The sequence below is a fragment of the Ricinus communis genome, chromosome 9, assembly GCF_019578655.1.
Source record: "Ricinus communis isolate WT05 ecotype wild-type chromosome 9, ASM1957865v1, whole genome shotgun sequence".
In the NCBI taxonomy this organism is placed as follows: Eukaryota; Viridiplantae; Streptophyta; class Magnoliopsida; order Malpighiales; family Euphorbiaceae; genus Ricinus; species Ricinus communis.
Genome location: NC_063264.1, coordinates 25,273,093 through 25,288,335, shown reverse-complemented (window position 1 = coordinate 25,288,335; position 15,243 = coordinate 25,273,093). Strand labels below are relative to the sequence as shown.

The following is a 15,243-nucleotide window of genomic DNA, read 5'->3' as shown; positions in this document are numbered from 1 at the left end:
TAATAGCTAATTGTTGCTTAATTACATTAATTATATTAAAATTATAAAATAATTAAATAATATATTATTATTTAATTATTATTTTTTAAAATCAATTATTTTTATTTTCAAAAGGAGATTTTAAAAAAAAAAATTCAACAAAATATACAAAAATCTAGATTAAAAAATTCAAAAAATTAAAAAAGAACTAAACTGAACCAGTATATAACAAAATTAGTGGTCAAATTGCACTTTATTCTATTTGTTTAATTACATTTACTCCCACAAAGAAAAATAGTGCATAAGGTACACTTATGATGGAAGAGAAGATGCAATCAATTCGGTGCATCATTAAATAAATTTTTTTTTGCCTTCTAAGAATGACATTATAAAGTGTTTGAGGCATGTAACCTTTCAAGGAACTGTCCTGATTGTTCCTTTTTTTACATAAGGAAGCTAAGATGTGATTGATATATACAAAACAGAATAGCAAATACAACAAGGGACAAAATTACTACAAGCTCAGATCCTCCAGTGCCTGGCAACTTGAAATAAATTGCATGCCTACAGCAATCCATTTATACATTTCTCCCGCTAAATAATGTTGGAGCACTGATTCGATTGCGTTATCCGCCATTTTTAGCTATAATGCTTTGATTCCATCTGGAGATGTCGTGAAGTTGCTAATTCTGAAACCTCAAGTTCTACACATTAATACCTGCATGTTCCAGTGCAGCTGCCATCGAAGCCGATGCCTCTTCAAGGGTCCGCTTCTTCTCGACTGTGTTGAAGGCTTCAATAGTATCTCCTTCCTCCCAATCATCATAATCTTCCATTGCAATACCACACTCTAGCCCAGCACTTACCTGCACTCAAAGTAAATTATGGTAAAATAGAAGCCAATGGCCATAGCCTTAGCGCATTGACATTCCACTACCTCATCTTGCAAAGTAATAAAGTGTAGAATTTATTTATTTTTATTTTGGTTTATTTAATCAATCTTTTTACAGGAAAGAAATAAACAGACATGATTACTCCAGAACACAAGGAGAGAGAGAGAGAGAGAGAGAGAGAGAGAGATGTAAATTGAGCAACACTATCTAGCCTTCCCAAAAAGGCCTCGAGACAACCTCGACACTCGAAGAGCCAATAAATTTGGCATCCAGCTACTAGACAACTACTTACAGCATCTAGACACAGCATTCAAATTAGATCAAGAATGGCTGTCAACAATAAGGAGCAAATGCACAATATTTAAAATTTTAAATACAGACAGCACAAGTTGGATATGTCATAACTTTATACCAGCAATCTCACTCAGCAATGGCAAGTACACATCCTTAGAAGAAAACATTTATAGAGAAATTGGATTATCCATTCATTTCATTCGATGCCAAATTGCAGCTACTCAAGATTTTGCAATGCCTTTACCATAGATTAGCAATGGAGAATACTAAAATAGAGGTAGTGAAAATGCATCCAGATAACCTCTGTAAAGTCTGCTAAGCAAATAATTCCTTTCACATATACCTGAATATAGAATAGTCTACAATCTAGCAATTTCCATGAGGTCTAAAATCAAATGCAGCTCCATACGGGCATGATACAGACATCAATACAAACCAATTACACAGCTCGCAATTGAAACATCATGAATTTGACTTACTATCAGAACCCAGAATTGTAAGGCTTCAAAGACATACCTCTTTTACAAGTTCCTTTACTCGTCTCAAGGAATCGAGAACGCCAACATGGATTGTCTTTCGCTTTCGAATAACCTTAACACCACAGCCTTTCACTACTTTCCCATCTGTTACCATGCATCCAGCAACACGGCCGCTTCCACTGCTAAATACAGCCCGAACTACTGCTGACCCAATTGTTTCTTGTTCCTATCAGTAGACATGCAACTCCAAAGTGTAAGTATTCAAATGTATAAAACTCACAGATCAAAGCAAAAGGCAGCTCATGCTCCCTAGCAATATGGACTTGGGAGAATGAAACCCTTACTAGACTGGCAGATAACCTAATTCCAATATATTTTTTTCACTATTTTCCACCATAATTAAACAAATTAAAAATAAAAACAAAAATTAAAAGAACATATATTTGTGCCCTAGATGCTGTAAAAAAATTCCTGCAACCAGAACCAGTTATTCCATTCAGCAAATAGCAATTATTTTCTCCTCAAACATCATTACTGAACGGCAGTTCATATACACCTTTCCTTTCCAAGTTCATTACCAAATTCCATTGATTTCAAACCCTAACACAATGAGAAAATTGATTGCACTATGAAACTTGAAAGAATGAAGAAACAACTAACCAAATAGTTAAAGTAAATAAGCATGCCCGACATTAAAGATTAATTGATTATTTAGTAAGTGGTGCTTCATTTAGTGATAGTGCCAGACGACAAAAGGATGGAAGAAGTGAGGCATAGACACAATTAAGCTAATATCACAGGAAAAAGAAAATAGCTCAATAGGCAAGTTTCAAATACTCAAACTCCAAGCAGGTCAAATCAAAGGCCTGCAGGGTTATATTGATAAGATCTAAAAAAAAACCATGACAAAAATGGGAAGTCCAGTTACATGTTAACTCAATCTACCCCTTCGCCCACAAACCCCCCAATTCAAAACACCTCAAAGAGACAAAACAGAACTTTGAATAATTTTCCATGCAGCATAAATAATTTGAAGGATTTGACATCTATATAATAACTGCTAATCAGACTACACCCTGCACCATGTGATAAGACAGCACATTTATATAATTTATACTTCACATTGCCAAAAGCTTCCCAAGAATATTGGGAAAAAAATAAAGAAATTAGAGAGAGTGTTTTTGAACTAACCTCAACAGGCTCTAGAAGTCCTTCCATTGCATTTCGTACATCATCAATAAGATCATATATAACTCTATATAGCCGAATCTCAACACCTTTGTTTTCTGCATTGCTCTTGACAGAACCCGGTGCTTTGACATTAAATCCTAAAATAATAGCTTCACTGGCAATGGCAAGATCAACATCACTTGAGCTTACATCCCCTGTTGCTTGTAAGAGGAACTTCAAGGTGACATTATCTTGAGGGAGCACCTGTAAGGCTTGTCGGACAGCTTCAACAGATCCCTAGTCACAACAAAGAGAGATTTACTTCCTAATGGACAATGAACTAACGCTTGCCAATAATCATGTAACAACATTATGCTAATACCTCAGGCAATGCAAAAACAATTTACAGGTACGAGTATGCACATATTTTATAGTGCAGCCATCACTATGAAGCAACAAATGCATTGCTGTTGTCAAAAGATTTCATTTTGCATTAAAAGAGAGCTGTCAAACTAAGATGGTGTAAACATTTCTAGGCATGAAACCATAAACCAATAGTTTCATGTAGTCGGCCAGTAGGCAGACCCAGTATGGCATAAATCCTGAGAAAAAATTGAGGTAAGTCCGCAAAGCAAAACAAGCACATTTGGGTCCAAAGAAAATTTTATATTTACAACATTAAAATTGTATTGGTCCAACCAGACAAGGGAATAACTCAACAATGTTTCACTTCAAAGGTGGAAGTACTTAATGGCTTTTGTAGTTGATTCAGTAAGTGTATTAGTGAAAATCATATGTTTAATTTTGCATGCCTTATATTTTACTATTTAATTGAAATTGTGAGCTAAAGCTAATCTAAAAATTTACCAATTGGAATGACTTGCATAAATTTAAAGAAACCATATTCTTTAATTACTTTTATTCAAATTTTGGTTTTCTAATTGGTTCCTTTAAGTGCTAAAAAATGAACATCCAATTTTGCACGTTGCTTTATGGGTTTTGATATCTCATGCTTTTCAATTCATTGTGATAATTTACACATTATTAAGAGGGTAAGATGCATAAATGTGGGCTATCAGATGAACATCACTTCACTTTAATAGCTGACACTAATGTCAGGACCAAATAGAAGGGAGAATATGGAAACTAGTGACAGCCAACATAAATTTGCAATAATGAGTGAAATAAATAGTTCTCACATAATATCCCTTCACTCCATGCGATTATAAAACAATTTGGCATTTAAAAGGATGATTATTTTTCTTCCAAATCACTTGGAGCATGTATTATTCTAGAGATTTTTTTTTTTCTTTCCTTGTCTAATTTTCTTCTCCATTTCTATTTTCTGCTTTTTGTTTCCATGTGCAATTTCTTGGATTTCAAAAACACCAGGGGAAGCTGAAGAAAAACAGAATATCCAAAATGCATTGCCATTTCTATTTTGTAATATCGTTTACCAATTTGCTTCCACCACCCATCCCTCAACCCCCACCCACCGCCCCGTGAGAAAACCAGAAAAGATAAAAGACGGAAAATCTTTTTATTTGTGTTTGTATATGTACTGCACGAGCTAAAAGCTAGCACATGCATAATAGCCAAGCCATATTTCCAACATGTCCTAGTTACAACTAAAACTCAGAACATGATGGACAAGAAAACATCACAGGGCTCTTTTTATGGTTTCACAAATATAATGTGTCCAAATACACATACCTGAACATCAACTTTTAATATAATATTCAGTTGGTGCAAGTCTATTCCAGACAGCCTTCCTGATGAAACAGCTGATGCTAAGGAAGATAGTGTAATCTTGCCATCTCCAGCCTTGGCTGTTATTCGCTCATTTCGCAATAATTCAGCACATGCTTCCGCCTTTTCACGTGCAATATCAAGAGAGGCAACAGCCTCAAATTCATCGCCAGCTTTTGGTACGTTACTCAATCCAATAACCTATAGACATAGATGCAAGATATATAAGGGAAAATACGAGAGCCTGGCATGTCAGCCAATTCTTGCGAATCATGGAAACAACTTAATGAACAGCCTCATCTCTTTAACATCTCCCAAATTCTAATTTTAGCTTCTTCTTTTTTTTTTTTTCTGCTACTAAATAGAGAATCATTTTAACAGTGATATATAACTGAGCATTATAAAATAACTCCAATAATCAAAAGAAAAAAAAATGAAAATATTATATGAGAACCACAAGAATGTTTGTGATATTAGTAAAGAAAGGTCGGCAATCTACTGAAAAGCTGAACCATTAGTATTAGCGGGTTTGTTTGGTTTGACTGGTCAGTGCAGCTGGTAGTTGTTAGCCTGTTAACTAATAAATCAAACTGTTTGATAAAATTTTATTAGTTGCTGCTATTAATATATTGAATGAACATTGAGGGTATAATTTATCCTTCAATTTATTTTATTTCATAATACTATTTTCAATGATAGAAATTAATAAAAATAGCTTAATATAATTCAAAAATGCTACAATTGATTTTGTTAACTCAATTATTTTTATTATTAAGAATACATATAAAAGTTACTTTAACAGTAGATTCAAATTTAAATTCCACTAATAAAAGCATTTTTGATTTCAAATTCCACAATTATGAATATCATAATTATTTAACTATTAAGTATAATTTTAAAATAATTATTATTTATCATAAATTATAAGAAGTTAATTAAATAAGATCAATTTAAAGTAAGTTGTTATTAATAAGTTTTCATAAGGATTATGTTCAAATAAATAAATAAACTAAATCAGCTATTAGCTTATAAGAAAAGACTCTAAAATGGAGTTAATATAATCAACAGCTGATTATGCCTAAATCAACTACCCATTGCTGATTCTTAGGTCTTACCAAACAGGTTTAATATAGTTGTTGAGTGGAAAACAACTACCAGTTGCACAAAACCTCTAAATCGAACATCCACAAAGACTAGCTGGCAAACCTCCTAAAAATATTTTAGTGATTTTTTTGATTCCCAAGCATAAAGAAGGAAATTTAGAAGAAGAAAAAAAAACAAAAAGGTCACACAGTTGCTATAATCATAAAATCAGCACAACACACTAATACAACCTTTTGCACTCTTAATAGTGTTATATTTTTCATAATTAGAGGGATGATTTTTACAATAAGAGTCCATAACTAGATTTTCAATTTTCTCAATTTAGTAAAATCAGCACTGGAATGTTATGATTTGCTATATATCATTCTATTGTACTGATGAGGTTCTCCTACATACAAGCTACCTGTCAAAAATTACTGCAAACAAGAAACAAGAAGTACGTAAAAAAAATTGAACATAGTAGAAAAAACAAACAGCAAACCTGTACAGGAATAGATGGTCCAGCTTCATCCACTCGTTTTCCACCATCATCAAATAAAGCCCGAACCTGACAATGGGCATAACTTCTCCAATGTGAATTCACTTTTAAAATTTAAGTATTTATAATCTTAGATCATATCAAATTCCCAATTTTATCTTATGGAAAGTAGAAAGAGTTTCAAGATTTAAGTAACCAACCTTTCCAAAGGCTTCTCCGCAAACCACAACATCCCCTCTTTTAAGTGTGCCATTCTGTATAATAAATGTAGCTATTGGACCTTTGGATTTATCAAGACCTGCCTCAATAACTGTACCCTTTGCATTTCTATGCGGATTAGCCTTCAACTCTTGTAACTGAAACAATCACGGATCTGGTCAGAAGCCATAACACAAAGGATCACATTAATTGTACCCTCTGCATTTCTATGAGTCACAAGAGAGGGAATACAACCATGTTATAAATAAGAAGTATAAGAGTCCAAACCTCAAAAGAGAAAAAAAGACAACTAGCAGACTACAATTTATTTTTGTATATTGCAAGTAAGCAAAACCAACTAGCTTGCACCGAAATTAATTTAACTGACCTCAGCAACAAGCATAACAGTTTCTAGCAAATCATCTATGTTATCCCCCTTGAGAGCACTAATCTGTTACAAGAGGTAACAATAAAGTGTCAACCAAATGAAATATAAAGCACAAAAGAAAGGTGTCAAAAAAATAAAGGGAGTTAAGAAAACACCTGAACCATTGGGATGTCACCGCCCCAGTCTTCAGGCATAAGACCAATTGAAGAAAGATCTTGCATGACTCTTTCTGGATTAGCCCCATCTTTATCTATCTGGTAGCATAAAGAAAAAGAGAACGTACACATTCATATCAAGTCTATCGAGAACCAGCAAGTCCTAATGCCAGCACAAAGTAACCCATATGCATTTTCAAGTACTAGAAGCTCTATTTTGATAAGAAACATAAGAGCAATTACAGTTAAAATACCTTGTTTATAGCAACAACAATTGGAACTCCAGCTGCTTTTGCATGAGCTATGGCCTCATTTGTTTGAGGACGGATCCCATCATCAGCTGCCACCACAATAATAGCAATATCTGTCACCCTTGCCCCACGAGCTCTCATTGCACCAAATGCCTACACATGCATAAGATATAATTATAGTCTAAAGACAAGGAAGTACAAACACATTATAGTCACAGTTGAGTTTATAAAAACACCTAAAAGGAAGACAAGACATTAGTTGCTTAAAAAAGGATTAATGCACACTAGATATGATCTAACATTCAATGTTTCATAATAGACATTTAAATTGGCAGCTTACCTCATGTCCAGGAGTATCAAGAAAAACACAAGGTTGCATTTTTCCATCCACAGGTGTGAGGACTTTATATGCTCCAATTCCTTGTGTAATTCCACCAGCTTCTGAGGCAGTCACCTATACATATCTAGCTGTCAGGCTGCAGTTAATTCTGTGTGCATGATGCTACAACTGACCACATATAGTTTCAAAAACCAATTAACCAAACATCAATCTCAATATTGCATTAGAGACCTTTCTCCTGGACTGCATTTGATATCACTCCATGAAATAATGTTATTGCAGTAAGAAAGTCAATAGGCTAGAATAGAATATTTAGTAGTGCAACTTATGGAACAACCTCAAGTCCATGGGCATTATCTGGAAAACAGTGCAAAAGGTAGTAGGAAGATTATAAAGCTTCAGCATACCTTGCTTTTACGAATGTAATCCAGTAGAGTTGTCTGCCATGCAAATAACAATAAACAGGTATTAGCAAAGATCTTTCAGAAACAAAAACTTTTCTTGACATCCAAAGTTAACAAAGGATGGGGATTTCCCATTAAAACAGAGAGGTGATAGAGAAGTCCAATGCTTCACCTTGCCATGATCCACATGCCCCATTATAGTTAGAACTGGAGGCCTGTCCTCTAGTTTGTCAAGATCATCTTCATCAAGAATTTCTCTTTTCCTTGCCATTTCTTCAAATCCAACTGGATCAGCATCTATAACTTCCACATCATGTTCCTTGCATATCATCTTTACCATGTCCTTATCCAAAGTCTGCACTCCATCAGGTTTAATCCCCTTTGAGTACAAATACCCAAGAATTTCACCTTCACTGATGGTTAAGTTGTAGGCTAACTCCTCAATTAACATACCATTTTCCCCAACCTCTAAAATTTCTACTTTGACAGGAGCTGCATCTTTGGCAGCCTGGAGTCTGGCAGCCTTCCGGCTAGCTTTACTCCACTTCCTCCCTTTCCTAGCTGTACCTGGAATAGAGACATTCAGTTCTGATGTCTCCTCATCAGGAATCTCAAGTTCATCATTATTAACAAGTCGTCTCCTTGGTCCTCCAGGTGAAATACTCTTCTTTCGGTCCTTGAATTTTCCAGGGGCTGGGCCCTTTCCAGGTTTTGTGGGGGCTAAAACTGCCTGAGCAATTAGAGGATCTACAACTGGTTTTTTGCGGGCAAATTTATCAACTAAAATAGGCTGCCGTCCATTATTTTTCGAATCAGCTTCACCACTAACTGGTGGTCTTGGGGCTGCTCCCACATCCTTCAAGATAACAGGCTTTTTCATCACAGGAGGAGGAGCTACAGATGGCTTTGCCTGTAACTTTGGTTGAGGTCTCAAGGGTGGCTGCACAGGTCTTAAAGGAAAACTAGATTGAGATTCTAGCTTTGTACCTTCCCCTGTTATAGTATCTTCTTTCACAAGCTTATTAATAACTTTAGGAGCTTCCTTTACAACCTTTTGCACGGAGGACACAGTATCCCCTTTTCGCCACACGCTCTTCAAAGTTTTAGTTTTACGAGTGGCTCCTGAACTCTCAGATTTAGCAATTCGTGAATTAGTACCAATGTTAGGTGGTGTTATTTTATTTACATTTCCATTGTCTTTCCCACTACTGCTAGGATTACCCGGTCCACTTGGTTTAGAAGTTTCAAGCTTTTCAGCCTTCTCCAACACCTCACCAAGCGACTCAATTACTTTATTCCTCTCTTGTTCATCATCATTATCAGAATCTCCAGAATTCAACTGAGTAGAGCTCATACCTAAAAGGGAATCACCTTTAGACCCTAATGAAGGTTTTAAGACAGGCCTAGGAGCAGGCTTAAGCAAGATTTCACTGTCAGCATCTCCACCATTACTGCTTGCTCTAAATGAATTATTAGAATCAATGGATACAGCATTGCCTTGATCAGCAATAAAATCTGTGGTAGTAACAGAGCATTTACAAACGCAATGCCATCTTTTGGCACTCTTAAGACCCCTTTTCGATAAAGAAACTCTTCGAACAAGTGAATATGAGGATGAATAATATGAGTCTGAAGAACTAGAAGTCGCTGCTGCCACACTTAAACTTCCTAAGCTAATCAAGGAAGCCAAAGACGGCATGCTCCCAACAAGAACTACCATTGAACCCATCAAAATAAAAAAAGCTGCTTTAACACGCACGCACACACACGCACAAGAAAACACACCTCTACAATCTCATGTATAAACAAGAAAAATTGGAAGAACCCAAAACAACTTCATGTGTTTTCGAATTGTGGGGATTCAAGAAATCAATTGAAATTGAAAACTTCGAGAGGAAAATGACGGTACTAATGGTAAAAGCACTTACCTTTCTTCTCATGCAATTCGGAATTAGTAGAGAGAGAGAGAGAGAGAGAGAGAGAGAGAGAGTGAAGTGAGAAAGGTTTTTTTTGTGGATAGAGAAAATAAGAGATATATTTGGCGGTGACGGACAATGCTAAAATAAATTGGCATTTGGGTGGCTGCTTTTCCGCCTATCAAATTCTTTTCCATATGATAAGGCTTCAACCATTTTTTTCAACAATTTTAATTTATGTATGGTTTTATATATTTAAATTGCGATTAGTATATTTATATAATTATTATTTATTATAAATATTTGTTAATTTATGAATTAAATTATATTTTTATATAAACATTTATACGTATAAAAGTTGATCAATAATAAAAATAAAAAATAAAAAATATTTTAGTTCAAAAAGTTAAATACATTTCTCTATTTCAAATATTTATATATAAAATTTTGATATCAGTATATTAAATATATGTATTAAAATAAATTATATAGTTAAAAATTATCAAAATATAATTTTATATATTTTAATCTTTTAATATTTTAAATTTTTAATATGATTAGTTTATATGATAATTATATTCACAAAGTAATAATAAAACTATTATTTTATCATTTAGATATAGATTTATTTATTATTTAAATAAAAATTAACTTATTAATTAAATATATTAATTATATTTAGAATGGATTACTAGTTATCTCCTGCAATATTTCATATTATACTAATTATTTTTTAATATTTAAATTATATTTTTATCTTTTATTTTATAATTTTATACAACAGAGCTGATTCATTAGAATTTTTATTAAATAATTATTTAATAAATTATGTTAGATATTAGCTTAAGTCATTTCATGACCTCGCAAAATTTTGATTTCATCTTGACAATCAAATTAAGAAGTGCTAATTGCATATTTCAAGTATCCTTTTTGTAGGATTTTAACTTGATGCTCAAAAGTCTTAGTAATATCTCTATTGAATGCTCGGTTCTACAAGAAAAGATGAGATAGGAGCATTAGTAGGAGACCAACATGCCGACTCCGATGGTGAAGTTAGTAGGGATTTAAGAGAGACAACATAGAGTGGTTGAAAATGTAAATTAGGATTGTCTTACCTTCCTTTTTGTACTTTTCTTATTTATAGATGAAGGTTATTAGTCATTTTTCACAATCTTTGGCATGTTTAGTTCTTTCCCTAAGTATGCTTGGTAGGCTTCTTACTCATTAGTCGAGGTCTGTTATTTCATTTAAAGCACCTCCTCTCTTGTTTCTTTACTAACAGTTCTTTGTTTTGTTATGATATTGTGGTTGGCTTTTCTTGTTTTCTCGCTGAGATGCCATGATGTCATTCCTGTATTTGATTAGTACGACGCACCATTATTGGTTAATAATTGCTAGTTTTTCATCTTTAAAACACTAGTTGTTGCCTCTTGGGGGGGGTGGGTGTTATCTCCTTTTTTACTTATCTTTATTGCATTTCTTTTCCTTCGTTTGCTTATCTCCATTTTCTAGTAGTACGTTCCTACTCTTCATTTTCGGCCACTATTACTACCATGAGTTCTATAAGTAAGTTTCTTTTCTCCATTTTGCATCTACTTCTTCTTCTTTTTTTTATCTATTTTTTTATTTTGAGTATTTCTTTAAGTCTTTGCTTTCATTGCTTCATAGTACCGCTGATTGGTGTTAGCATTTTTTTGCTTTAATGAAAGATTCATTAGGAAGCATCCAAACTGGTGATTTAGATGGAAGGGTTTATGATGATTATGGGTTAGAGGTGAGTGACAGTGGGGTAGATGACAATAGGAACGACGATCGGGAGGTCACAGGTGGTGAGATTCACATTTCTATAGGTTCAGTGGTAGGGGTCGGTTGTTGGGTAATAAAGGTTCTAGATGTGAGTGGAGAGAATGCCTCTGCTCATTTTGAGAATACTATGCCAGTGGAGACTGTTTGGAGAGGCCAATTTTCCTTTGGCCAATTGCAGTTATCTGACAGTCGTTGTAGATCTGGGTCTCCACTTAGGTTTTCTAGAACTTGTGACACTCTCTCCACTCTCAATGCCTCCTTTTTTATTTAAAATTCATGCTCGTTATGGGATTCCCCTAGAGTATGGCCTGTCTATTTTTGCTAAGTTAAGGGTTTGTAATCCATATAAGGAGGGTTCTATAATCGTTTACAAAGAAAGCTTGAAAATTGATCTCTAGTTTATATTGTCCTTTTTTATTTATGATCTTTTAAAACTACATGCTTGCATGTACATTAGATCACCCCCAATGGGTGGACCTTAATCTGTTGTGCTAAGGTTTGTGAAAAAACTAGTGTTACTCCTAGCATTAACGTCTTTCCACATCTTTGGTTGCTCATTCGCAAAAAAAGCACTATCATTTTTTTTGCCACTCTAGGTGTGTTACGTTGACCAGGCTTCCTAAGTCCCACCATATTTGGAAGCTTGAGTTTTTTGCTCCGAAGAAACCTGGTGGTTAGGCCAATATATCCCAATTATGGAGTTTTGAGGTATATAAAGGTAGGGTTGATGTAGAGTTAAGCCAAAGGAGACCGATGGTCTCAGCCTAGTATATAGTAAAGCTTTGATTGGGTTATGACTTCGGGTATTTGATTGCTCAGCTGATAGAGCAGATTCCTGGTATCTGCACTTGTTTCATTGGTCTTCTTTTTTTCATTTTAATTTCTCTATCGCTATTACTATCTATCTCACTGTTATTATTTTTGTTAGCAAAGACCAGTCTTCAGCAGTTTATGAACAACATGAGATTGTCTAAAAAGAAAGCTTCTTCTAAAGGTTGATATACTTCTATAGAAAGCAGTCCTTCTCATGTTTCCTAGATTGGTCTCCCAGCATCAGTCATTACTGATTCTGCCAGCGTTGCTGGATTACTAGATACTATGAATATTCTCTCTTTGCCTTAGAATAAAGCTAAGGGCAAGGATGTCACCATTAATGTCTAAGAGATCTGTTGAGTTTAGTCTTCCATCCTTGATGCGATTAGATTTTTCACGCTATTCTCCCAATAAGCATGGTTCTCATGTTCTTCTCTTTCTCCATCATGCAACAGTCTGTACCTTCCCTAGAGACCAAGACATTTACTCTCATATTACCATTGAAGAGGAGGTGATTGGAATAGATATGACTTTTTTCTTTCAGATGTGTTCATTCTGCTTTCTATGTTTTATTATTTTTACTTGCTTCTTTAATTGACATTTGTCTTATGTAGAAGATGCAGCTGGTCCATTTAAATGCAGACTGGATTTGCAAGTTTTATATGGAGCTACTTTTAAAGCATAATGAATATAAAAGAATCATTGTTGCTTTTGCCATGGCCAGCATTTCATGGATTAAGGCCGAGAATGAGTTATGCAACTGAATGATATCTTTGGTGATGGTAGAGATTAAGGTTGCTCGCATAGAAAGGGAGCTAGCTGATTCTTAAAGGTTCAAGAGGCGCTTGAGGCTCATCGCAAAGTAGACAAGGAGAAGTTCAAATAGGAAAATAGAGGATCTGATTGATCAATCCTTGGTGGTTATTGATAATACTAAAGCGAAGATATTAGCATGAGGTCTCACTTTCTAAATATGAACGTGTCATTTTTAGAGGAGAGCGATGCTAAGGAGGGTGAGGTCACCATGGAGACTGATTAGGCACGCCTTATCTTTGATCTGGCTTCCAACTCATCTATTGCACCTCCTTCGATTGATGACCTGCCAAAAGGCCTTATTCCTGCTTGTATTTGTTGTTTCTTTAACATTTATACCTCCTTTGTTTTGCTTCTTTTTCTATATAAACCAATTTGCTTATTAATTTGATGTCCTTTTCACACTTATTATTTATTATGGTGTATTTTTTTTATTATGATACGATTTTTTAGCTCTTATATTACTTTTGGGGACATAGTCTATTTATTCTAGTCTATATGCGACTTAGTCACTTATAAGCTTAATTGGTCTCCCATGCAACTGTGTCACGTTTTGAGGACTTAATAATTTTTCTAGCCTTTATGCGACTTGGTCGCTTGTGGGCTTAGTTGGTTTCCCTTATGTGACCGTCTTGCTTCTAGGGACTCAATCATTTTTCTCGCCTTTATGAAACTTTGTTGCTTATAAGCTTAGTTACGACAAAATGGGCGATTGTCGCTTTTGGGGACTTAATCAATTTTCTAACTGCTAGCATCCATTTTTCGGATCTAGATATTGAGAGAATTACGAAAACCCCATATGATGAAAGTTATTACCTTTCTCGAGTCTTGGGAGATTGAGGAGGGGGTGAATCCGAGTAAGGATTGAGGATAATTAGACTTAAAATTATTTTTCTAGAATCAACTTAGACCCAATTGATAAAAAAATTAAGTTTGAGAGGTGAAACGATAATTTTTACAGGTTTAGGCACTAAATTGTTAAAGTTTTTAAAACTTTTGCCTCTTTATAACCAATTGACTTAGTATAGAGCTGAATCGGCTCTATACAGGGTCAATCGGCTCTACACAGTACCGATTGGCTATTTTCTAAAATCTGACGGTGTTTTACGTGTATTTTTTTACCTAAAATGCCAAAATTATTAAAAAAAATCTATAAGATATTTATGATAATTATTGGAATTTTTAAACATATTTAATGATTATTATTTTATTTAAAATATTTTATTGAATATTAATCTGATAAGAGGAAAGATAATCGATTGATTTTTCTTAATTAAAATAATTGCATAATTATATACTCCTTTAGGGTTCCTAACCCTACTTCTATAAATAGAACAATATAGCCTAAGTCTGGGTTAGCTATATTCATTAAGCACAAATTACTAGCAACTGGTGAATTGTGACACGTTCAAAAATCAGAGTGAGTTTTAGGAAACAAAAGGAAAAAGTCACTAAGTAAGAACTCAGATTTGGAAACTTTATCTTTTGAATGACAAAAGATTTTCCAAACCTAAGTGCACTGGATTCTCAACCAATCTTCGATTTCACCACTTTATTATCTCTAGAGACTTGAAGACCAGCATTTGACGGTGACAATCTGAGAGTTTTCCAAATCCAATATCATTAGCATCCCCATCTATATAAACTGATTCTTTTATTTTATATTTTAGAAACATGATTAGGAATGGATTTTTTAGTTATTGATGTATGATTCACATTATTAGATTAGGATTTCCCTTGAATTAACACATTTTTATTTTTATTAGGTTTTAAATATATGATAATGGGAATAATTAGGGTGATATGATTGTTAACTAAAACTGGACATCTAGACTGTGGCCTTAAAACTTGGACTGTGGCGTGCAATTTGTAGTCCATTAGGTTAATATATTAGTAAGTATATGCTTAAATTAAAATCCAATTAGACTTAGTAGGTTTTGCCATGTTTAGTTAATTAATCAATTCACTTAAAGTAGGATCATCGAATTAGGTTTTAGCATATAAAATGTAGCC

The 15,243-nt window shown here is 34.2% G+C and overlaps 1 protein-coding gene and 1 long non-coding RNA gene across 3 annotated transcripts; one reads left to right on the top strand and one right to left on the bottom strand.

The window, feature by feature from the left end:
* Positions 1-297: 297 nt before the first annotated feature.
* LOC8278050 (translation initiation factor IF-2, chloroplastic) lies at positions 298-9,909 on the bottom strand. Its single transcript, XM_002532781.4, has 12 exons — positions 8,055-9,909; positions 7,886-7,918; positions 7,479-7,592; positions 7,142-7,291; positions 6,888-6,986; positions 6,733-6,795; positions 6,347-6,502; positions 6,150-6,215; positions 4,529-4,765; positions 2,837-3,112; positions 1,683-1,871; positions 298-845 (listed from the first exon to the last, which is right to left on the bottom strand). The coding sequence occupies exons 1-12, from the start codon at positions 9,609-9,611 to the stop codon at positions 684-686; spliced, it is 3,102 nt and encodes a 1,033-aa protein (XP_002532827.2). The 5' UTR covers positions 9,612-9,909; the 3' UTR covers positions 298-683.
* Positions 9,910-10,673: 764 nt separating this feature from the next.
* On the top strand, positions 10,674-13,667 carry LOC112536852. 2 transcript variants are annotated; one of them, XR_003080787.2, is made up of 2 exons: positions 10,674-11,364; positions 13,032-13,667. It is a non-coding gene; the product is annotated as an uncharacterized LOC112536852 (long non-coding RNA). The 2 variants fall into 2 exon arrangements; XR_007217238.1 differs by having other exon boundaries at positions 10,674-12,928.
* The last annotated feature ends 1,576 nt before the right edge of the window (positions 13,668-15,243 follow it).